Consider the following 26,077-nt stretch of genomic DNA (forward strand, 5'->3'; position numbering starts at 1 on the left):
ACTAGCTCCTTCATTAGCGCCTCCTATAGCACTACTAGCTCTCCCTCTATCTTTTCTTAGCACCTCCTCCAGCTCCTCCCTTGCCTCCTCCTCTAGTTTTTCCCCAAGGTTATCCCTTACTTACTCCTATCGCACCTCACTCACCCCCTTTTCCTATAGCTCTTCTTCTTGCTCTTCTTTCAGCTCCTGCTCCAGTTTTTCCCAGTGTCTCCCCTACCTTGTCCCCTTGCTCTTCCTCTAGTAACAGAAGATGTTGCAATAAAGAGAAGTGAAGATCACTGTATGATAAGTATTGGTGCAAATGCATATAGAATATTATTGTTGAGTGAAACACTATACAATGTTGAGCATAGGATAAAATATGACATTTTCCATTTAATTAGCAATGTTTTGCTCTGTTTCGGAGTTATCACTTTACACTAACTTTAAAAAAATAGGGAAATCTTCTCAGCATATCTCTTTTGAATAAAGTCAATCCCTTTTTTGTAATATTACTACAGTCAGAAGGCAATTTATGAGACTTATATTCACACCTATATAAAATATCTCCAGAAACCAGCTGGCAGGCAAGTGGTGGTGTGGCTCCAAATGTTCCCCTCGGTCATTAGATGACAGTAAGAATGACGACAGGAGTAATGGTGGCTACTGGACTGTAAATGTTCTCAACACCTTTGTTTGAAACTGACAAAAGAAAGACTAACACTTTTGGTCCATCTTTAAATATAACACCAAATGTGGGAGCATTCTTGGGGTTTCCTGAGGTGAGTCTGTGTGAAAGTGGAGCAGGTTGGCACAGCGTTTCATTTACAGCAGGACCAGGTCTCATGGTGCTGACAGTCTTATTCATGGGAGTCCTCATCTGATACTTTGGGGTTTGGTGCATTTGAAGTGGATTTGAAGGATTCATAACTTTTTTAGTAAGCTCTAGTAAAGATACAATACAGATCCTTTAGATTCTTACTGTCAGGTTTTCAATACAATCAGAGATAAAGCCTCAGTCTGTCTCACAGTCCTCCATCTGTGAAACAAGACGCAGCTTTCAAATTCAATAAACTCTGACCCACGACAGAATATAGAAACTTACGTCAGCAGAGAACGTATACTGAGTAAATATCTTGTGACTAAGGTCCATTGTCACACAATAAAAAATAAGATCAAACCTCATTAAAGTTGAGTGTTAATTTAACACTTAATTAATGTTTTTTCCATATAATGCACGTAATAACGTCCTTGACAAAAGTAGATTTCACATATACTTTACATGCAATTATATTTATGATTGTTAACACTTTAAGTGATATAAAATCATCATTAAATAAACCTGTCAAGGTCATCCTTTTAGATAGTCAAAGTCTTTGTAAAACCGGCCCCACGTCTAGAGTGGTCACGAGTGTAATACGTAATCTTTCCTTTAACGATCAATAACATGTAATTCAATAACTGATTACTATCACTATGGTGGACACATTCATATGTGGGAGGTGAGCAGTATATCTACTGTCCTACGCCGTTGGCCACTGAAACAGTCGGGTGTTTCCTCTCTGGGGGATTTCTTGACCATTCCTGGAGCTACAAATATTTTTCCTTGAGCCTCCCTGAGTGACAGGGGGGAATGCATGACCCTGCCTCCACCATAAATAACCAAATTTTATTATATTCACACCAAAGATAGCTAGTGACTCTTAAACCTTCACCCTCTGGCCCCCCTTCCCTCATGAGAAAAAAGCAAACTACCAACAATGTGTCCTCTCCTATTGTAGCCTATTGTAAAAGTTACTATGACAATTCCAGCTGTGAAACAAAAACAAGACGCTAACTTAGTCCAGCAGATGCAATGAGCAAAAAGCACGGGGGGGGGGGGGGGGATATGTGTGCATGACAGCCACCTGTGAAACAACGGTTGTATGTAATCTAACAACCATATTTAGCTGGGTTTTAATGTGTTTTGACCTCCAAATCACCAAATCAATTTATTCTACAAGAATGTGATGTTCTATTAGTAGTCTGGCAACAGTCAGATCAATTACTAACAACATCTTTTATTAATGATCAAATATTGGAGGTGGAGTTACGGGAAGCCTTGATAATTCCAACCACAGCTGTTTCTAGTCAGCTAGATGTCTAGGCTACATAAAACTAATAACTATATTTCATCAGTGCAACATGGTCACTGTGACTTATAGTATACTATGACATCACACTTTAAACCCGCCATTAAAATTCATCTCATATCCAGATTGTATCTAGATATGACCTGTATTTTCCTGTGGTCAAGCACTATCTGACTGTAATCTGATCACCCAAAACGCATTCTAATGCCGGGTACACCACAGAGGGGTGGAGTCGCACTGTGGCCAAACATACACTGCGTACACAATTATTAGGCAAGTGAGTATTCTGATTGAATGATTTTTTCTTTGCATAATTTCCAACTCCAAACCTTGAATGCTCATTGGAGTTAATCATTTTCAAGTGTGTAATTAGGGAGGGTGGCGAAAGTGAATCACACCTTATATCAAGGTGTGCATAATTATTAGGCAGCTTCATTACTTCAGGTAAAATGGGCCAAAAAAAGAGGTTTAACTGACACTGAAAACTCAAAAATTGGATTGGGCCCATGGCTGGATCACTGAAGGACACGGCACCACTTCGACTCAGGCACCAGCAAGGTGGAGGGGGGCCACTGGTATGGGCTGCTATCACTAAGGATGAGATAGTTGGACCTTTTCGGGTTGTAGATGGACTGAAACTCAACTCCCAAAACTTACTGCCAGTTTCTGAAAGATACTTTCTTCAAGAGAAAACTCACCTTTTCTTAAATAAACATTTAAGTTTCAGGTTTAATTATATTTTGGATTGACTGAGAGCATTGTGTTTGCTCAACAATAAAATGAATCCTGATGCCCAATACTTGTGCATGCAGCGCAAGTCCCTCCACAGTGCTTAAAAAGAATATTTGACAAGCCTCCTTTGTTTGCTGAGTTTGATTGTTGACAGCCCAAAGCATTTGTGCACTTTTCTGACAGTTTGTTTCTCCAGACCTCCTGTGTTTGAGCCAGAAGTTTGGCTGCACACAATTAGTTACAGTAGCAGCTTGCCAAACGTGGTGAGACTAGTTATTATTCTGAGGTTGTGGTTCCCAACAGTGGTCCTGGTTTCAGTACTCCCACAATTTCTATCCTACATATTTTGTACTAAGTGTTCAATTACTACAAATAATCAATACCTTAAGTTACTGCATAAGTAAGTTAGAAGTATCGTGGGTTTTCTTACAGGTTTCCTAACTTCTGGGCAACCATTGCTTTCGGTTTCATTTCTGTAAATTCAGTTTCAGTAGTAAACCACCTTCCAGAAACAAGAATCTTAACATACAAACACGAGGCAAAAATAAAAGCAGGGTATTTCCATTTGGTGACATTGTACCTTTTAAACCACTACATTTATTTGACAGCTAAACTTACTTTACATATTAGTGTTTACCTCAAGCTGTATCGTCATCTTATTAAACTACCCAACAGTAGGCTGTGAAAAATAATTTTAATTAGTTCCACCACAAATTGCTAACAAAATGCAGCGTACATATGAATGCATCAATAATAATAACAACAACGACAATAATAATAGTACAGTAATACAATGTTAAAATATATCACCACGTAACAGACTGGAGCCAGAGTACTTTTTGCTGGTGGTGAAAAAAGTTCTCAGATATTTTACTAAAATATTTTACTTTTACGTAAAAGTAGCAACACCTCACAGTAGAAGTTCTCTGTTTCAAGTAAAAGTTGGGTGGTAAAGTTGGAGCTTATTTTAATTACTTTATATACTGCCACTAGCATGTGAATTTCCACCCATGGATCAATAAAGTATTTTCTTACAGTACATCATAATTTATTCATTGAGTATATTTTCTTTTATCAATCTGAATTTGCAAATGACATATTAAAAAGTTATCAAAAAAGTTCATGGAATATTGGAATAAAAGTTGGCAGAAAATGGAACCTCAAAATTGTACAGTACAGTACTTGAGTAATTGTACTTATTCAGTTAAGTAATATTTTGAAGCAAAACATTTATTACTTTACTACAGTAAAGAATCTGAATTCGTCTTTCCCCATTCATCAGTGTCAAATATATTAAGTAAAAGATTGATGATGCTTACAGTTTTCCTCTCAGCGGATTGCTTCTGGGATTTCTCAGATGGTGGAAAAATACTCAGATATATTACTTAAGTAAACACAACGCCCCAGCACCCAGAGTCTCCCATCTCCGCTGATAGACTCCATTTTTGATATGGACATAATGTGTACATATTTTATAAATCTGATCCTGATGATCACTGAGTCTATTATTGTATGATGTTTATTCAGATTCTAATTAATTGTATTTTGTTCTTCTGTTAAATTTGCATTACATTCCCCTATGCTGCTGTGCCAATTTGAACTTCCCCTATTGGGATCAATAAAGGAACATCTTATCTTATCTTAGAGGCAATTACAACCGTGTGGAAATACTCTGTCACAAGTAAAAGTATTGACATCTGAATGTACGTAAAATAGCAAGTACTAAATATGCAGAAGGCCCAATTCAGAATAATGTATACTATGTTATTGATTATTAATGAGCTTATTTACTTTGCACCACTGGTTTTCTCAGGGTGTAGCAGTTAGCAGTGACAGGGCGAAGGGGGCGAGAAGTAGAGGAGAAGGAGGCGGGGAGGAGGAGGAAACCGAGAAGAAGGAAACCGTAGACTGTATGTAGGAGGAGGAAGAGGAGGATGGATGAGTGACGACGGTGTCGGAGCTCGTCACTTGGTCAGGTTCACGGTCTCTACCAGCGTAAACACACAGAAGCAGAGCGATAACTAAACACCACTTACTGTCGGACCGCTGTCTTCTTCCTCTTCTTCGTGTTGTCGCGCTCTCTGGGAGGAAGAAAGGATATTATGGCTGCGCCCTCTCCACAAATCCGAGGACTTCAAACAGACGAGGTAAACAAACGCTCCTGTCACATTATTAGCCAGCCGTTAATGAGAGCGCTCACGTGATCACGTCGTTAGCCAGCTGGCTATCTAGTTAACGCTAACTGTTGCTAACCATAAACTCTTGACAAACTGCAGGAAGTTAGCCTAATTAGCGAGCTAACTAACTCCGCAGGTGGTCAACTTGCGATATTAGGAGTTGTGTGTTAGATAACAAAAGTGTTACTTATTGATAGAAGATCGATGTGATTGATCTGCTCAACTAAACGGCTAATGCTACCCACAACTTCCAAATTAGAGAGAGCCTGTTCACTTTTTCAGCCGAGAAACCCAACAGGCTCCTGAGCTGTTAACGCCTTTCTGTTTGTTAACAGCTATTTCCCGTCCTCAACACAAACACACACCCAACTAAACCCGACAAAACTCTGAATTATCTTGCTAAACTCAAGTTGTCAGAGTCTGTCAGGGGCCTGTAGGTTTTTTTTTTCTAACGTTACGTCTAACCAGTGAGATTGATTGCGAAATCTCATGGCTTCACAGTAAAAGCATAAATGAGGCTGATATGAGTATTGTCAGGATGTTACATCATCCCAAGTACTGGGAATGATACACGTGATGGGGATTCAAATCAAAAAGACTATTATTATGATGATCCAATACCCTTTACTAACCACACACCTGTACAACAGATATAAACAGATATAAAATCATACCCTTTGCTATATCGCTGATCACCTCTGTAAAGAACAGGTATTGTCAGCACAGAAGAAACACTTGAATTTTTAGTGATGTTTTTTTTGTTGTTGTTTTTGTCATCATGTTTGTCTAATTTTTTATTGCTACTGCTGCAAAACTAATCACCCCTCAGGGACAACTAAAGGTCTTGAATTAGTGTACATGCCTCTTTGTGGTGTGTGTGTGTGTGTGTGTGGTGAAGCACCTTGCCATACCAACACAAAGGCATAGTATGATCCTAGTTTTTAGTTTAGTTATGTTGTTTTCCTATTTTATTTTCTCATCAACCTCCTTTGAGTGTGTCTTATGGTTTGTGATTCAAGTGTGACTGTAATTTCCAATCAGGGTTAATAAATTACACTTGTCAGCATCTCTGTCTTTATGTCATTATCATATTCATGAATGCATTAATGTTTTGTTGTTGTTGTTGTTGTTATTTCAGAATGAATCCAGAATCCTGAAAGTGAAAGTTGTTGCTGGAATTGGGCTGGCCAAAAAAGATATACTTGGAGCCAGGTAAGTTGTAGATAGTGCTGCAAACTATTAGTTTCATTATCAATTAATCCGTCAATTATTTTCTCGCTTAAACAATTCTGACATCATCAAATATCTTTTTTTTTTTCGATCAGCAGTCCTAAAACCTAAAGATATTGAGTTCACTATCACAAAAATCAGCAAGTTCTCACACTTTAGAAGCTAGAATAATCAAATGTTTCCCATTTTAGCCTTTGAAAAAAACCTTTATCTATCAATCGATTATCAAAATAGTTTTCTATTCTTTTTCTTGCAATTGACTGATCATTGGAGCGCTACATAAATCTGTTGATCATCTTTTAATTAATTGATTAAATGTTTACTCTGTAATATGTCATAAAATGGTGATATAATTTCCCAGACGCCAAGATTACGTCTTTAAAATGTCTTGTTTTGTTCAAGCTACAATCCAATACCCAAATATAATTAATTTAATAAGAATAACATAAACGTCCTCATCCTTCCTGTGCATATCTCATGGCCATTTCCTGTCAGTTTTCCTTGTTATCTTCAGTGATGCTGGACAATGAGAACTTGCTGAAATTTTGTCCTCCTCTAAACTATTATGGAGAGTGACAGGAAGGTGATGATTTTTTTTCCCATAGACAAACAGCACAGGTACATTAGAGACATCTGGCAGTGAACCATGAATCAGTTTGTGCTTCATTTATTCTGGGTGAGTCGACCATTCTCTCCAAAATCCATTAAGACATAAAGTAATGCGTTCTGTATTGTTCGCAAGAAAAATTCTCATTTATAGTTTGAGTGTTTTCGAAGGGCTTAGGTTGTTAAGGCTCAGAATGGCGTTTTCGTAAACAGGCATTCACTTTAAAAAAACAATAAAATCCTTCATTCTTAAAAAAAATATGGCACAGATAAAATGCACCATCAGCCTCAACAGGAATCTGAGTTTAGCGCATTCAGTTTGAAATTTTTCTCTGGTATTTTCTGTGGGAAAAAGTCCTGACTTTTGTAACACTGGCACTTCCTCCAAGAGCATGAGCTGGAAATGAGTGTTGAGCAGGTCAGTCAAAAAGTCAAACCCAGTTCTCTAAATTTGCAAATATAATTTTATAATTTTTAATACCCTGTTTATGAACTTTTCACACCTTGTTTCTGTCCTACTTTATGTTTTCTTTAAAATTCTCAGTTAACAAACATAAAAAAAATTCTCCATAACCTCTAAATGCAATCAAACAGTGATCTCTAATCAGGAGTTTATAAAATGTTCATTTTGTTGGCTGTTTGGGGATTTTTATTTCTACTAATCGTTCATTCAGTAACCAAAATTGCTCTATTTGTATCACTCTGCAACGCCAGTCACTTAATACATTACTAATGACACCACATTGCTGTGGGCCTAAAGTTGCACTAAGATTGGGTAATGGATAATGTAATGTGATTGATGGATGTGGTTTTAATGCATGTCACAGTGCCTCAGAGCATAGAGCAGTTCAGACCATTATATTAATGTGTCCCAAGTCTGAATGCTGTGTTTCATCTGTTCAGACAATCATGTGAAGTGTTTTTCTTCCCTCAGAGATAAAGTAGAATCTCAAAGCACACCGACCACACAAACCACTAATACATAAAGAGCAGACAGTAGCTCATAACTGAATGTGAATTTAAATGTGTCTCTCTTTTTGTTGCAGTGATCCATATACAAGACTGTCCCTCTATGACCCCGTCAATGGAGAAATCACAAGTCTTCAGACTAAAACAATAAAAAGGGTGAGTATGAACGTCTACAGTTGTATCTGCACTTGTTGTATTTGTGTGTATTTTATTTTGACTTTATTTTTCCTTGCTGTCTCGCATTACATGAAGACACTGGACCCAAAATGGAACGAAGAATTCTTTTTCAGGGTAAGTGGAAAAAATTAACATAAACATTTTGTATACTAACTATTTACAGTATCTCTTGAGTTGAGTGAATATTTACACTTACATGAATGTGCCAGGAGATCATTTGTGGCATTTCATTACAGAAAACTGGATAAACTTTACTGTATCCTTCATCATATTTAACCATGTTGACCATGGCTCATTGTTGAACCCAGTACTTCTGCGTTTTGATTTTACAGTCTACATTATGTTTCAGGTTAATCCCAGGGTGCATCGTCTGCTCTTGGAGGTGTTTGATGAGAACCGTCTGGTAAGTTGTGGTTTTTTTCCTCCTCAATTTGTGTATAATTTTAATAATACTGAAAAATTTAGCTTGTTCTCTTGTGCTGGACAACCTTTTCTTTGTAATTGGTCTAGTTCTGTTTTTATCTATTAAAGTACATCTTGATGTTGACTGAAAGTAGGTGGATTGCTTCACGTCAGGGCTGCAACCAATGATGATTTTCTTTATCAATTAATCTACCAATTATTGTCTTGATTAATTATTTGATCACCTATAAAATAATATAGTAAGAAATGCCTGTAAGCCCAAGACAATGTCTTCAAAATGCTTGTTTTGTCCGACTACCAGTGTAAAACCAAAACACATTCAGATTTACTATCACATTAGACAAAGAAAAGCTGCAAATACTAATTGTTAATAATAATTGTTGCTGCTCTAGTTCACCTACAGATGCTGTTTAAATTTTCATTTATAGCGTTTTTAAAGACTTACAATTGCTATTTATGTCAGAATTCACACACCTCTGGAGCCACTAGAGGTTAAGTGTCTTGCTCAGGGACACATTGGTGAACCCCCGGGTCTTATCCAATGCTCCATCACCACCCCACCGCTGTTTAGGTCTTGTTTCCTCATTTTTAGTGCACATCACTTTTGGACATTTAGCAAAGGAAAACAGCAATTCACACTTAAATCCAGAAAGGTGGATAACCTGCTGTACGTGACACATTTGACACGTTTGTTATTATTAAGGGGTTGTGTGTTATTAATCACTGGTATAATGTGCTTAAAAGCCCTGCACAGCCTCTACATAGACAGGGCTACTGAACAGCTAATGTTAAAACAATCTTTGCAAACAACAAAGTATTGGAAATCAACTTTAAAAAGGTGGTATTATGCTTTTTGGCTTTTCCCCTCTCCTTTATTGAGTTTTATACACAGACTGCATATAAGAAATGGACGTAGTCATCGTGACGTCAACTGTTGGTGTGTAGACTGCGGTTTTGAAGCCTTGAGTTTGGCCGATAGGGTGCCGCCATGTTGAGTTTTTGTAACCAGCGGCACCGGACTCCTGCAGAGCTAGCTAGCTTGCTTAGCTAGGTGCGTCTTTAATTCACGTTAACTGTCATTTTAACATGGCTGATAACTTTGTCTAGCGAACAACAGGCTTAAAACTAAATGTACTTACCAGAGAAAGTGAACAGCCAACTCCTAATAAGCTTTTTCAACGGTGCTGGTTAAATTTACACAGTGCCGTGGGTACGAGTCACTCTCGCCTGATTGACAGTTCCCGCCCTGAAAACATACTCTGCTTTATGGTCTATTTTAAATTAAATGGGACCATTATTTAGTGAATGAACATCATTTTGTATTGAAGAAGACATGAAACTAGCGATTGAGACCATAAACTCATCAGGAAAGTGTTTACTGAGGTAATTATTCAGGTGAGAAGTTGGGTTATTTTGCCATTATTTCTAGTGGAGTCGGACTTCTTTTTGCAACCAGAAGAGTCGCCCCCCTGCTGGCTGTTCAATAGAATGCAGGTTTCAGGGACTTCCGCATTCGCATCAGATTGCTGACCGAAAGCTTCCCGCTTGGTTTTAAATCCTTTTTGTTCATGTAACAGGTTTGCAAAGTGAAAAAGTCCAGCCCATCTCCCACAGAAAATACTGCTCTGAACTGCCTGAAAACAGCTCGTTTGTAGTCCAGTATTTTCTTCCGCTTTCTTGGGACGTCACAGGAAAACATGCTTCATAATGCTTGCCTAGCGGCTAGTCTGACACGCCCTCAAAAACACAGGTGGAAAAACACTGAGCTGCAGCACACAGTGACAAGACGTCCGCCTGCTGCCTCTCTCCCTTGCAAACATTAATTACTCTCCAGGCTGTCAATGGACATAAAGTTGCTACTGTGATGAGGAGACAGAGCTCAGTTTCAGTTTGTCAGTCAACTTTATGAATGAAAGATATTTTTGTTACAGTTTAATAACTCACCACTCTGAAACTCTTGCTCCAGTCGTTGTTGCTAAGCTGGAAAGGGGAACATAAACAGCTGAACCAAAGCTGTGTTTACTGGCTTCTCACTGACTCACCCTACTCTACTTCTGATTGGCTAGTTTTCCTTAATTAAGACCTGCGCATGTGCAACTCCTAACAAAGACCATGTAGAGGCAAGATGTATTACTCCATAGCTAAAACGAAGCCTTCAACACACAGGGTGAAAAGAGGAGCTGCAGGTATGACAAAAAATATGGTGTTTTTTGAAAATGAAACTATGCAAACCTGTTCTGGTATAACCCCTAAATAAGATTTTGAACCTTAAAATGAGCATAATATGACCACTTTAAGAGCTACTCTGCTATAAAGGGACATGTCGTAATTGATTGTTGTTGTGTTGATAGTTGTAACACACTCAGCATTTTGGACCCAGCCCAAAGATGTTCAAGCCAGGAAATGGTCTCACAAGATTGGATATTTAAAATGCATAGTAGTAGAGGTGTAAAACAAATTTTACCAGCTACATTAGTAACCTAATGTGTATGTACCATACAAATATTATGCAGATGACGGAGACGATATGTAACTAAATAGTTTCTGTTATGACACAAATGCATAGGGTTGTTGTGTGATGATAGACTGAGATAGGAGACTGCAGTGAATATAGATGCTGTTGTCTAGTGCCCTCTTATTGATTACACAGTTAGTGCACAGCAATGTTAAAGCTTTTCAGGTTGTAGCATGATATCAGTGGAGCTGCTGACCCAGTTTCATGCTGGTCTGATGCACAGCAGGTCCTGGGACACCTGAGCAGCCAGACCACAGTGACCTCACCACTGGTCTCAAGTCTGAGACTTGCTGCTAACTGTGTTATCTGTAATGTAGACACATTCAATCAGTTAGACAACATGAACAAAGAGCCCACTAGATATCGCCTAACACTCTACAGACATACTGAATGTGTTTAATGACATGAAGCAAATAAATGTCATCATCATCTCTCAGTTAACATCTCAGGACTAGTGGGATATAATCAACTGGGAAGTTGATAATTAAACAATTTACACAGTTTACAGTTTACTCTTTAGGAAGAATTTCATTACAGAGTTTATTTATGGAAAACAGTATTAGCAAAGTTCACACATTCTGTGGCTAGTTTAGCCTACCCTTACACTTAACTTTTTTTAATTGCCTTATGGCTGCATATCCCCACACATAGTATAAAGGCACACATAAAAACAATTTTTGGGATTCCAAAAATGGGATAACTTGTTTTATTAAATCTACAGGGAAGTCATTTCCCCCTTCAGATTCCCCTTTTAAGCTATTTTCTACCAAAACAAGTCATAATATTGTTTTTTAGTAGTTGAGATAGTAGTAATTATTTAAATATATCTTGCAATTTTTGAACTGAATTGTAGTTATGAGTTTCTGTACCTATGCTGATTTGATTTTCATCTACAGTCTCATGGCTGGTCACAATAAAAAAATTTATAAAAACAGACTACAGCCAACACAAACTTAGCTCTGTATAACATGTCTTAATCTCACAAGTTTGCAGTCACATGATAAAACAAACCTGGGTGTGACTACCTTGTAATGCTCCAGGTAGATTTCATAGAAAGATGGAGGGTGTGTCAGCACTCGTGAGCGTGTTTGTGTATGTATGTGTCACTGCTGCTCTGACATACACAGAGGAATTTGCAGAGAATGCAAGAAAAATGTTAATATTTCACCATGATAGACCTGATTATTTAACGTCAGTGTTGTTCTTCATGGTTCCAAGTTGTTTTAATCCCAGCTGGAGCCACTCACAGACACCAGTGGTAACATATTCAAAATCAGACACAGAAAAAACTAAATAAGACCCTTTCTAAGGTTTCCTTTCAGATATCAGAGGCTGGCATCTGTCTCACTTGCAGAGACGGTGTGAATAGAGGGTAGCACATGACATCACTATATGTAGAAGTTGCCATGGTTTCTCCCCCTTGAATGAATGGCCATGATGATGAAAACACTGAGAAAACACTGATAAAACAGTAAAGGGTTGTTGTGCAACCGACTGCACAAACAGATTCAGGAAGACGTTTTCACAGACTGCTGAAGGCTAAAGAGAAGTAAAGCAACCATACTTTTTAAACCAGACAAGTTGTTTCCTTAAAGAAAATAGGTTAAAAAAAACTTGTCCAGACCTTTCCATAGACAAACAGAATATCCTCTGAAGTCCAGGTGATTTTAATCAGGCTGACAAATCCTACTTTAAGGCATCTGCATTTCTTACTTAGATGTATTCTTCCACCCTCACTGTGTGTGTTGCTGAACAGCTATGCAGCGAGCTGAACACACTTCCAATAAAGGAAGGAGGTTGAAGATAGTGGATTGAAGCAATTCTAACAAAGAAACTGGACTCACTAGAGTATAGACTAGCAGAAATAAAGAATTATCAGTGAAAAATCAATGATAATACCCATATGAAGTAAATAATGTAATTAATATACATAAAGTTTACAAGAAGAAAAGTAAAGAAAGGTAATTTGCAGCCCAATAGTAAATCAACAGTCTGTTACTTAGACTGTTGCATTAGCGCATTAGCTCCAGATAGCTAGTAGTGGCTAGCTTTGTTAGCAGTAAGCTGATCGTTCATCATCATGGAAAACAAAATTTTATCGAATCACAAATCAACAATTACAAAACAAGTGTAATACAGCACCTGTAGATTAAATATGCTTGTCAATATCAGCGTGTACACAGATCCAACAAAAAACTGGAGCTGCGACTCCTGTGTTCATCATTCACTCTACTCCTTACAGTATATAATGGACGCACAGCAGTTTTTCATTTACTCATTTAGCTGACACTTTTGTCCAGAGTGACAACTGCTATATATGTCAGAGGTTGCACACCTCTGGAGCAACTAGGGGTTAAGTGTCTTGCTCAGGGACACATTGGTGGATGTGTCGCAGTGGTAAACAAAACCAGGTGTCTCATATCAAAGGCATATGTCAACTATTATTGCCAACCCCAACAGTGAGAAATAAATCCAGATTTTGGAAACAGTTTTCGTTCCAGCGAGTGTCTCTGTAGTGGGTACATTTACACATTCAAAATGCAGTTGCTCAACTAAAAGTAAGTAAGTGGATGGCACCATATATTAAATAGGGAGTGATTTTGGACACATTGTGGATGTAACGATGGCTGTCTTTAAATTTTTACACTAACAAATTGAGTATGTAGTGTGTATGTGAGAAAAAAGTATACTCAACCTCCCCAAAATGCACTGCGTCTCGTCAGACTGCATAATGTCTGTAAAATAATTATAAATGATGGAGAATGAACGTGAAACAGAAGCTACACTATTACAGAAACTTCCGCTGAAATCCCTTATCTCAGTTTAGGATGACATTTACGGTTTTTGGTATAACAGAAACTTGTTACTGCATTTAGGAAAAAAGTTATAACTGCTAAAAGTGGCAGCACCACTGTTGTTGGGTCTTAATGGCAATTGCAATTAGGATGAACATGAACACCAAAATATTATGATTGAAAGGCTCTTCAAACCGTACGATGGTGCTTTAAATTTCACTGACCATGAATTAATGGATATGTATTGACTGTCAAGGGGCTTCATTTTGAATTTGATCGACATGCTACCTATGTTCAAATCTTTATCCTTGGCCGATAATATGGAAGAAAACTTCCCAAAAAGGTGGAGTTTCCTCTCGATTACTGCCTATGACTCATCGCTAAAATTTAACGCCCCTCTTTACTTGTCCATTATAGCAAGCTAGCCAGCCCAGTGACAAGTGAAGTGAGACTGCCATTGTTAAGGATACAGGAATTGAGTTTACACTTCTAGTTAGAATTTTTAAAGTTAAGATAATATACAAGGTCTGAGATAGGAGAAGACACGACCATGTTTTTTTCCCTTATCTTTTAAAATTTGAGATAGGACAAGCAGGTAGGACATTTTGAGGCCCCAGAGTGTAAAGGTGCAATTAAGAGGAAAATCGGTGAGCACACTTGCATATAATGTATAAGGCCAAATTGGTAGCTGGGACCAGTAATGAGAAAAAATACTGTCATGTGATGCACAGGAGACGTATTGCTTGAATACCTAAAGGTTCAGTTTAGTGGCATCTAGTGGTGAGGGTTGCGAATTGCAACCAACGGCTCACTCACCGCTCACCCCTCCATTTGCAAGCACGTAGGAGAAGCTATGGTGGCTGACACGCTCTGTCGGCTCTCGTGCTAAATAATACATGTGGCCCCCATTTGTCCAAATTTCACCTCTCTTCTTACTTCTAATGAACCAGACGACTACAACTACTACTACTTCTTCTTTTTCTTTTTCTGTCTACTTCGTACGTATTGAACATAGTAGACGAATAGAATAGACGAAACGCACTCGGTAGCGTCGTTTGTCCGTTTCGGCTACTGTTGAAACATGGCTGCGCAACATGGCGACATCCATATAAGTGTAGATAGAAATGTCTCATTCTAGGGTAATAAAAACGTAACGGTTTATTATGTAAGGTCTTCATACACCACTGACAACATATTCATGTATATTATGTTGCATTTCTGTCAATAGGTCCTCCTAAATAAGTGTGTCCAATTCACACTGGACCTTGAAGTATGAACAGTTTGCTTGCCACTCCGTGGTTTCAGACTCAGTTTAGCAACTTGTTAGCTTAGCTTATTACAGCTGCACCGGCTGAATGACAGAGTCCTCCTTTCTTTCATGTCCAGCCTCTAATCTAACACCCCACCCAGTTTGTAATGACACTCGAACACATTTCTCTAAAGAGTTTATTAAATATAGCTTGTCCTCACTGTTCTTTTTGGTGCCACATTCATATATGTTACAGGCGGCTTTATTATTGGCATATTACACCATATCATATGACTTGGCATAAATGTGTTGTGTGTGTCGCCAGTCTTATCTTACGGCCTATTATCAATAAAACTGCTTGTGACTGATGAGTGATTTTAATAGCCAGTCACGAGGTTTACTGGTAGTTGGTCATGTTGGTTGAAAAAAATAGGCAATGAGTTGCAATGGCGAAGTGTACTCTGGTGAATCATGTCTTTATCCTGGCTGTGTCTCTAAATATTACACCTTATCCTCGAACTGTTATGGATGAAGAGTAATGTCCTGAAATAGGCCAGCCTGACTCACAATAGGCTGCCATTAATAAATAGTACTGTCAACAGCCATGGAGAGGAAATCAGACCAGCACTGGCTGTTACATGAGGTGTCGTTTAACAGGTGTCATGTCACTGTCGAAGCAATCCCAGTTCTTTCTCGTTCTTATTATCTTGTGTTTCTATAGGCAGGCAGATAATGTGTCCCAGGTTACTTTATCTATGCAATGTTTTCTGTTTCTTTGCAAGCAAAAAACATTTCGCTTTAGTTGTACTTTTGCAATCACTTTCCTGCATATTTTCACAGACTATGTTGGTTTCATTGTCTGCTATCTGATTTTGCAACCCACTCCTCATTTTGGTATAGAATTATGTTGAAAGTCATTCCCTTAGATTTCCTGTAATTCAATAGCAGTGGGTAAAAATATTTGTGGGGGCACAGGGCAGCAGAAACATTAGAAGCATAGCTGCAGCAGGAAGTCTTGAGTGAGTGGCCTGAGGCAGTTCTAACAGTTTACCAGAGCTTTAGTCTTAAGATGCAAGGAAGAGGGGCTACCATGTTGTTGTGTTTTCCAAAGGGGTAAACTGGAGAGAGACGACTGGAAAAGACACAAGGTGTTCGATATTAGTCTGGCTGGAACTAGGCAAAGCAAAGGCTATAAAGCAGGTTAGCCATGGAAGCTCTGTCTAAGATAGTGTAATTTAGTTTTTCCATATAGGGTTTAAGCTCCCTGAATGGGCTAGCCTCTGGGATTGCTCCAGTTTCAAAGGTCGTATGTTTGGGTCACGTCTCCAAAGAGAGCTACTGACCTCCTCTGACTAAAAGCTGAGATCAGCCTGGAGGGGAATGTGGGTTGTCACCAGAGCTATTTTGGCAATGTACAGCCGCAAATGATTGTGATCACAGAGCAGAGCACGGAGCAGTTGCTTTGCTTTCCTTTTTTTCTTCCAGCAAGTTTGATCATGCAGCTCTCACCGGCGCTGCAGGGATTAGAGAGTTAAAACGAATGGCACGTCGGCTGCGCTTGCATTTTGCGTCAAGAAGAAGCAACACGGACCCTCTGTCAGAAAGCCTCAGCAGCCATGGTGAGGAGAGTGGAGTCAGTGTGCCAGCACGTTGCCCCGCAGAGATTCTGGCTCACAGTTCTGTCCACTTGAAGGTGACCCCTCTGTCACCAGACTATGCTAATTTACAACAGTACTCTTCAGTGTTCTTACCCAGGGTTAACACCGGAGGGGGTAATAAGAAGAGCGTTCTGCAGATCTCACTGCAGCCCTGTGGAAAGCTCAGTGGAGCACTGGATGGCAGTATAGAGGATGGTGACCCGGGGGGCAGTGAAGGAGGAGCAGGTAGTGGCTCTGACGGAGGCTCGTGCAGCAGCAGCATGGCCAGCGATGCCGGGTACTGTAGCAGCAACAGCATCTTTGAGCCAGAGGCTCCAGAAAAGCAGAGGACCACCCAGGAGAGTAGTCTACACTGCCGCAAGTCCAAGGTCCCGCTGAGACGATGTTCCTCCTTGGTTATATTTCCAAAGAGCCCCTGCAGCACCCCACCTGCTTCCCCAGTAAGTCCAGTGGCTCTCCCACCAGTGAGGGGGTCTCATCAGTCATCTTTTCAGACATCTGCAAGTGAATTCTCACAGGATGATGAGGAAGTGACTTGCAAAGGGTCCATCACCACGGCAGTAAGTGGCCATTGTCTCCCAAAAGGAAGCTGTTTAGCTGAGTTCAGGGACACCAAACACATGGTGCAATTTAATATTCCTTTACAGGATGAACCAAAATGCAAAATGGAGGACAGGAGTAAAGTAATGGAACTGTCATCAACTCTAGACAGATCTAACCGTCACTCTAGCAGCGTACTGCTGCACTTTGCCCACCAGAGACCAATGATGCCCGGGAAGGGAGCTACAACCACGGCTACAGTCAATGTAGGATATGCTGAGGCTCCTAACCCAGCCGCACACCCTAACGGTGAACATGAACCTCGCAAAAAATTGTATCGTAGTACCTCTGCTTGCTTGTTTTCCTCAGCTAAACAATCGGAGAAAAAACAAAAGGTCTGTTCATCAGGAAAAGGCCAGGAAAGGCCTGAGGAAAACTACTGTCATCGCGCAATACAAAGAAGCTTTTCCCTGGAGGTGCCCTACCCAAACACTGGAATTTCATGTCACGTTTCAAATCCAAAACTCAGTAGCCCTTGCTGTCCACATGTGCACATTCATTTGTCTCCTTGCTGCCCTGTTAAGTTTCCTAGCTCTGTTACTGATGTAAACACAAGCCACAAAGGAAATGGCACACCAAAGAGCCCAGGTCAAAACACCAAGGTGAGTGTTAAGTTTCTTAATTGGAATTAACTGTTTCCCTTGACCATCAGGAACAAGCTCACATTAATGAAACTTCACATCTATCTGAGAGGCAAATAGCTTTCAAATACACATTTGTAAAATACCTGACTCATAAAGGCCCTATGGAGTACTGTGCAGTCATCTATAATGTTGTTTAACCGGTTCAGGTAGATTACACACTGCTTTGGTTTCACTGCTCAGCTGACACCACTTAGACTTCTACTTTCATTTACAGAATAAAATTAAAAATGCTGCAAATAACAAATACAGTAATGAAAGATATTTTTCAGTATGGAATATATATGCTTTGATAATGCCGCTCTCCTTCCCTGCCATTGCAATTCAAATCCTTAAAACTCTTTTTACTCAGCGTCAGCCATTAGGCTCACCACAAGCTAGGAGCGAAATTCAGTAAGCGAGAAGATTGCTACAGCTAAGTCATGCAATTAACAAGCCCAATGTGGACAAACATTCAGAGCTATTCGGTTACATTACAGTAAAACCGTTTGAATATTGGTTTCCAAGAAAAGCCTGAGTGTGAAGGATAGGTTGCCTGACTTTCAGCTTGCAAGTGGGTTTGTTTATTGTTGTGCGTGTGTCAAACGTTAGAATACTTCTCCATTTTTATTATTCTGTTAGCGCTGTGAGTAATCAGCTTAAGTATTTAGCCGGGCTAATTTTAGTGGTGGGAAAAGCAGTGCCCCTTGCTGATATAAATAAAGTGCCTCTGAAATATTCCCCCTGACTCCAGATAGTCTGCTGGTCTGTAGCACTGCCTGGTCCCGTGGATTCAAATTTAACAGCATGATACTAGAGCAGCGCACAGTCATGCCAGCCATGTGTGGATGTGGTGCATGTGTGGTGGGGGATAATGTAATGTAGGCAGGATGGGAGCGGGAGCCTTTCCCAGTAAAAGGGTGGTGTGTCCCTTCCTTTTGGATCCCCCTACCAGGCAGTGTTTGTGATGTATCATGTGTCAGCCTCTCCCCCTGCATTTAGCAGGTTGGCAAGTAAGAAGGTCTCCTCCAGTAATTAGCCAGTCTATTTATTTCTGTCATCTAAATTTGTTTTGTAAATCTAGATCTCATTTTCTCACTTTAAAATGATCCTGAAATACCAGTATCAAGTATATTAATTTCACTTGAGCTTTGATGTTCATAGTCCTTCATGGATAATCAGTCCAGTCCTCCTCCTTAGAAGTCTGCATCAAATACTACACACCTTTATTTACATTCTGATGGTGTCCAACCACAACAGAGTAACAACACTGTCATTCACACTGTCAGGTGACGCTTCAAGAAGCATATCATAATTCAAATAAATAGGAAACGCATCTAAAAGTACTGTATGCTTATGTACATTTTTTTTAATGGACAGTGATTTAACTGTCTAAATGGGGCAAAATGAGCTTTGTACTCAGAAACGACCTTCCTTTTATGGCAGTGATTAAAATAATCACCTCATGCAAACAAACAGTCCATCAACAATATTAAATATTAATTTTAAAATAGCTACTACAAAAAAAATTAAGGAGAAAAATAAACCGCTATAATTTTTGCAGTGTAATAATTTAGCGAGATGATGTTTCATATATAGACTAAATGTGACAATTTGTTTAGCAGTAGAAACAGTCTGCTTCACCCAGGTTTACTAAGAATATTTTTTCAAATACTGCTTCAAAAAAGCTGGTAAACTATATAGTTTAATGTGTCCATTGTGATGCAGCTGGTTGTGGTTCTATGAAAAATTCCACAGTGGAATTTTTTGTTGTAAATGTCAGTTCCGCTGTTGTTATCTGCAGTGCCCTCATAACCCCATATACCTCATCACACAAGTTAATGAACAACCATTTGTGACCACATTACACAAGGAAGTTGAAAAACGTGAATGAGAATGAAGGCATTATGTTGTTGGATGTAGATGAGCAGCCATTTGCTTGAAGAACCAAGATGTTGTATAAATGGCCCAAATGTAAGTATAATAAAAATTTTGTGGGGACCCAAAACTTGAACATGTCATTATGGACTGTCTAAATTTGATCTTAGTCTTAGTCCTGGTCTTGTGCAGCTGCCACAGTGTTTGTGGATGTTGTGGGTGATTGCATTTCCTAGTTCAAGTTGGATTCCTTCGGAAGCGATTACATGGAGTATAGAGAAATCACTCAACCTTAATCTTTAGGGTTTATAAACTGGAATATAGCCAGCAATCGGGAACAATATGACCTATTTCTTCCTTTTTAAGAATTGAAATAAATATGTTTTGGTTCTACAGTCACCATCAGCATAACAAATGAATAGTGCAGGCCGTCAGAACCTATGTAACTGTCTCTGCAGTGACAGCAAATGGTTTCAGGTGTCTCAAATTATTTTACACCTTTGTCAACATAACTTTGTCACAATAATGAAGCATACTCTCTGCAGTCTCTTGAGTCAGTGTTTATTTGAGTGTCTTTTCCAAAAAATGTTTGACTTATTTTATGGACATAATCAGACACGTTGTTTGCCTGCTCTAATAACATTTGCTTGGTGGCTCTTCAGAAGTTTAGGTTTCACAAGCTGCTGTCCACCTGTTACAAGTAGTTTTTCATTGCCAAGCTAAGATGGATATCACTGATCTTACTCCACAGATACCAAAACATGTGTTTATAGCTTCTTGCCACAACCTCATACAGTATGTGATCAGCACTGCTTAATGCCACATGCTAATCTGAGTTGCATTTAGTGTTACATGAACCCTCAGGGATGCTCTAAATGGACTTTTATCCATGGTTATCTTTTTATCTTTGGCACTCTTGTCATGTGTCCAAAGCATACACTTCCTCTTTGTTAAGCTTGGCCTCACATCACCCAGCATCTAGGAAGTTTTCAAGGAAAGAGACACTTTTTTTGATAGAAAATTGTGCTGTGTGTTCTGTTTGTTACTAATATAGAAATGACCTACTTGACAATTCAAACCATTCGGGACAGTCATCACTATTTGCCTGTAATCGTTTTTGCATTACTGTTTATGAAATACTGAGCTGGGTGTGTTTATAGTACAGTAATCCATCATTGTGGAATTTTTGTAAACATCAGCCAGCATAGGATCTTAACAAAAGCACGTTTTCTTAACTCTGATGATTGAAGCGTGTGCCCCAAGATATGTACTCGATTTAAATGTGATCCCTCAGCTTTGTAAGAAGCCCAGTATCTGACAGTAGACGTGAGCCTTTTCATTTCTTTACATTTTAAAAGCTCCTTTCCACTTACATTAACTGTTGAAACATAAACACACGTGGGAGGAAAATAGTGCATGACAATGTTCAATATGAAACCACACTACTGTGTATACAATATACACTCCAGTACACTGGCTGTTGTAGGGGCCATACATAAACAATACCAAAGATATGCAAATTCTAAGTTAATAATATCCTATGGACTGTGGTGTGTAAATAAATATAACCAACATTAATGACACAGAGTAGATTCCTCCTTAAATATAATTTTTTAAAAGACTTCACTGTCAAGGAAACAATGCGCTTTCTCAAGATGCAGTTGTTCACTGTAAATGGAAAGCAACTACAACTTTCAAAAAGAACAGTAATGATAACAAATATGTTTGACTTACTAGAGCGTACTAAAGATTAAAGGTGCAATATGTAAGAATTTACATGTGTTAATTGCTTTGTATTGCCAATGTGTGAACGTCTTGTAACGTAACTGCAAACATGAGACCGTCCCCCGCTTTCTCGATTGCCTATAACAGCATGTGGACTGATCAATATTAATTCAATATTAAGGACTCGGGACAGTTTTTCTGGGAATATCCAAAGGATGTGATGCTTATGCTCGCTCCTAAGTGGCTTCTCTTCCGCTCCCCTGCAGCACCAACGGTGTGCAACGCTAGCTCAGCAATGGAGTCTGCTGTTACACCGCTGTTGGACAAATGAAATATAGGAACATTTCAGATTATTATTATTATTCTAAATATGATTGTAATTTATTTTCCACCATTAGGTGCTCATTTCAGCATTCAGTCTAGTGTATGTCACATGGCTGGGATATGCCCTGGATGATGCTTGCTCAAGCCTATGAATTGAATGTATAAGCACGAGCAACAGTATGCTCACAACAGATTGGTTAAAAACCACTGGTGTCATTGATAACAAGAGTTTTCTGAAAGGCACACATAGAACTTTTACATGAATAATCTATTATTTCAATAATTAAAGTCACAATAAAAAAAGTCACAAAGGTAAATTGCATTTTGTAATTTTTTCCGACTTTGTATAGCTCAAAGAATCGATGAATTATTAATTAATAAGGAAAATAATCATTAGGGGCTGCCCTACTTTTTACACATTGGATTTACATTTTAGCTGGTCTAGAGCGAATAACATAATCGATTATTTTTTAATAGACCAAAAACTACTTCCACTGATTTCCCAGTTATAGTCATTTCGGACCATTGCCCAGTACTTCTGAAGCTTTGATTTCCAGAAAACATACTTCCTAAACGTACATGGCGCCTTAACTCAAGATTACTTGATGATAAAAAATTAGTTGATTTCATAAACACACAAATAGACTTATTCTTAGTAACTAATGAATCCCTGGAGATAAGCTATTGCACTCTGTGGGAAACCATGAAAGCGTGTATATAAGGGGACAAATAATATCCTACATGGCTGGTGAAAATAAAAAGAAGTTAAGGAGGGCTACGATTTCTTCAGTAACCTGGAAATGCCCTCCTTAGACGAATTAGGCATATAACCCTAACAGAAATTAATAATGCAATTTAAAAAAAAATGAAACCTGAAAAGGCACCAGGCCCTGATGGGTTCCCAATAGAATTTTTTTTTTTAAACATTTAAATTAATGCCATACATATTGAAGGTCTTTGAAGAGGTCCTGGGTAAAAAAAACTCTTCCCCCGAGTATGACACAGGCTATCATCGCTTTATTGTTAAAAAAATAAAAATAAAGATCTGCAACTGTGTGAGTCCTACCGGCCAGTCAGCCTACTATGTTGCGACTATAAAATTCTAACCAGTATTGGTTAGATGGTCAGTATATGTTAACCAGTAAGCTGTATTGGCATGTAGGCTTGAGAAAATAATGCCTAAATTGATACACCCAGACCAGACAGGTTTTTTGTAGGCAGGCAACTGTCAAGCAATATTCGCAGAGTTTTCAACATTATAGACCAACCCAACCATGTTGAGCCAGAGCTAATACTGTTCTTGGATGCACAAAAACTTTTGACAGGATTGAATAGAATTACCTGTTCACTGCGTTAGAGAGGTTTGGCTTTGGTCCTACTTTCTGCTCATGGATTAAACTCTTTATCCGGCACCTCAGGCCTCAGTAAGAACAAACAAGATAACATCAGATTATTTCCCTCTCTCTCGGGGGACAAGACAAGGGTGCCCCTTGAGCCCCCAGATATCTGATATTGCCATCGAACCTTTGGCAATAATGTTAAGGAAGACCACGAATCTGGAAGGAGTACGAAGGGCAGGACATTTGCATAAATTATCACTTTATGCGGACGACCATGTCCTTTTTCTTTCAGACCCATATACTACTATACCAATTGCAATCGATCCCATCACTAAGTTCGGGCAAGTCTCAGGATATAAGTTAAACTTAACTAAAGGTGTTTTATTCCCGATAAACGACAAAGCACACCAGATGTCATTCCAGGACTTTCCATTTACCTTTTAGTAAGGATAGCTTTACTTACTTGGGTGTTCTCGTCACTTATAAGTACAGGGATCTGTTCGACAGCAATTTCAAAACGGCCATGGCCAAACAGGACATGGAGAGATGGTCAACCCTCCCATTGTCACTTGCCGGAAGGATCAACTCAGTAAAAATGGCTATTATGCCCAGATTTCTATGTTTTTTCCAAATAATACCTGTCTTTATCCCTAAATCTTTTTTTAAGGACTTAAATAAGCTCATATCTACGTTTATCTGGAATAAAAAAGTCCCCCGAATTCGAAAGGAGTACTTAGAAAGACGTACACAAAAAGGCGGTATTATTATTATTATTATTATTATTATTATTATTATTACTGGGCGGCAAACATCCACAAACTGTTGTTCTGGGTCTCTGATGCGTCAGATGATGAATCTCCAGTCTGGTGCCAAATGGAGCAGTATTCCAGTAATCCTGTCTCGCTTCGCTCTTTAATTTGTTCCCCGCTACCCCTTAGTAAACGTTGTCGGACAAATAACCCAATCGTTTCTGGCTGTCTGAAGATATGGTCACAGTTTAGGATTAATTTTAAACATAAACAAGCTCTTATAATCTCCCCTATCCTGGCCAACATCAATTTTGCCCCATCTCTCATGGATTCATCTTTCCAGTTGTGTTTCCAGTTAGGGATTAAATGGGTGAAGGACCTTTTTAAGGAAGGACTTCCTTTCTTTTGAACGGTTACAGAAAGACTTCAGTATCCCTCATTCAGATTTCTTTAGATACCTGCAGGTATGGAGTTATGTAAAAACACATTTCTCTTTAATAACTCCTCAGAGTACATGGATAGATGAATGTTTGAGTATGAATCCGATCGACAGAGGTCTGGTGTCTGTGTTATATGATAATATCCCAAGAGTTGGCCTTTTACCACTTGATCGTTTGGCGAGGCTATGGGAGGAAGAATTAAGAACCACCATTTCAGAGGTAAACTGGCAGGCAGAAATTACATTGGTACATTCCTCATCACTATGTATTTGACATGGTTTGCTGCAGTTTAAGGTTCTGCACAGATTACATTTATCTGCAAGTAAGCTAGCCCAACTCTACCCTGGTTTAGAACCAACTTACATGAGATGCAGGAGGGACCCAGCTAGCCTCAGTCACATGTTCTGGTTATGCCCAAAATTGACTCTATTTTGGACAGGTATATTTGATACGATGTGAGTTCTATGTTGTGAAAATCAATAAAAAATATTGGAATAATAATAATAAGTACTGCTATTGAGTAAGATTTAATTCTTAAATCAACAACATTGCCTGCCATCTGTATTAAGACTTGGTGTCTTTTTTTTGTTGACATGTGTCTTTTCAGGCATTCATCTATTAAATTTACCATAATTACCTTTATTTAGTTTAGTTCCCATGAAACCATTAAAGGGTGAAAATATATATAATATAAGTGTATTTATATAAAATAACTACCAATAACAACAGTGTCTAATTGTGGTTAAAATCAAAACGCTTATCTGGTCGGTATTCATTTGGGTTTTAAGGATGTAGGCCTATTGGTTGTTCAGACTGGCCATTGTTGATGTAGTCTTTCTTGGCTGCACTATTAGAAGTGCAAGGGCAGGACCAAGGAGGCCTCCATCTATATTTGTTCACGTAAACACTGTACTGCTGTTGGACAGTTTTGACCTGCCGTGGGTGTTAATTATGGTCACAAAGCTGACTCCCATTGGGAAGTGTGTGTGTGTGCGCGCGTGTATGTTGGGGGGGGGGGTGTGTGTGTGTGTGTGTGTGTGTGTGTGTGTGTGTGTGATTGCCCTCAGAGACTGTATAGGCAGCGCTAAATGCATGTAGTGAATGTGTGAAATGTTCAAATAAAGACAGTTTATCTGACAAATGCTACATTATTTTGGACCCGGTCTCTCTAACAACAACAACAGAGCGCAGCCATTCATTCTGGGCTGATAAACACATTTCTATCTAGGCAACATACTAAATCTATACGGAAATAGCTGAAGTGAAATGACGCTCATTGTTTCAAGTAGGAATAAAGGGTAGTGTTTGTACTGAGGATGAGGTATTTTCTGTTTAATTCAATGATTACAGATTGTTTGTTAGAGGAACTGGCTTGTGAAGAAACATTCTACATAATTCCACAAGAAGCAGGCCGTGTCTTGGTATGATAGATGTTCCTATGGGGATATTACAGTGGTTCTCCACAGTGGAGAACCACTACAGTGGAGTAACAGAACATGTCTAGGCCGGTCGTGTGTGTGTGTGTGTGTGTGTGTGTGGAGATAATAATGTCATGATTCTGACATCTGTGTGTGACTTGCTCTCTTGCTCTCTCCCTGTCAGACACGTGATGACTTTCTGGGACAGGTGGACATCCCCTTGAATCAGATACCGGTGAGTGCTGGGTTGCAGAAAAGCCGCCTTCTTTGTATGTTGATGTCCGTGACTTGTTTGACTTCCGTTGAATGTATTTTCCTATAACATGTTGCTTTTACTGTAC

The 26,077-nt window shown here is 39.0% G+C and overlaps 2 protein-coding genes across 3 annotated transcripts in view; both read left to right on the forward strand.

Annotated features, from left to right (window-relative positions):
* The first annotated feature begins 4,706 nt into the window (after positions 1–4,706).
* Positions 4,707–26,077, forward strand: part of LOC119889861 (E3 ubiquitin-protein ligase NEDD4-like) — a 34,813-nt gene continuing 13,442 nt past the window's right edge. Inside the window, exons 1-6 of one of the 2 annotated variants that reach the window (XM_038700755.1) lie at positions 4,707–4,990; positions 6,159–6,232; positions 7,903–7,981; positions 8,078–8,116; positions 8,352–8,405; positions 25,921–25,971. In XM_038700755.1, coding sequence (XP_038556683.1) covers positions 4,946–4,990; positions 6,159–6,232; positions 7,903–7,981; positions 8,078–8,116; positions 8,352–8,405; positions 25,921–25,971 — 342 coding nt within the window. In that variant the 5' untranslated portion in view covers positions 4,707–4,945. Of the gene's footprint in view, positions 4,991–6,158; positions 6,233–7,902; positions 7,982–8,077; positions 8,117–8,351; positions 8,406–19,729; positions 19,837–25,920; positions 25,972–26,077 lie in introns of those variants that run through there. The other variant, XM_038700756.1, reaches the window with a different exon arrangement.
* Positions 10,648–19,596, forward strand: LOC119889862 (E3 ubiquitin-protein ligase NEDD4-like). Its single transcript, XM_038700758.1, has one exon. It carries the CDS (start codon positions 16,525–16,527, stop codon positions 17,872–17,874), a length of 1,350 nt encoding a protein of 449 aa, XP_038556686.1. The 5' UTR covers positions 10,648–16,524; the 3' UTR covers positions 17,875–19,596.

The sequence above is a fragment of the Micropterus salmoides genome, unplaced genomic scaffold, assembly GCF_014851395.1.
Source record: "Micropterus salmoides isolate LMB-PRFRI ecotype aquatic unplaced genomic scaffold, ASM1485139v1 Ms_hic_scaffold_6, whole genome shotgun sequence".
NCBI classification, from domain to species: Eukaryota; Metazoa; Chordata; class Actinopteri; order Centrarchiformes; family Centrarchidae; genus Micropterus; species Micropterus salmoides.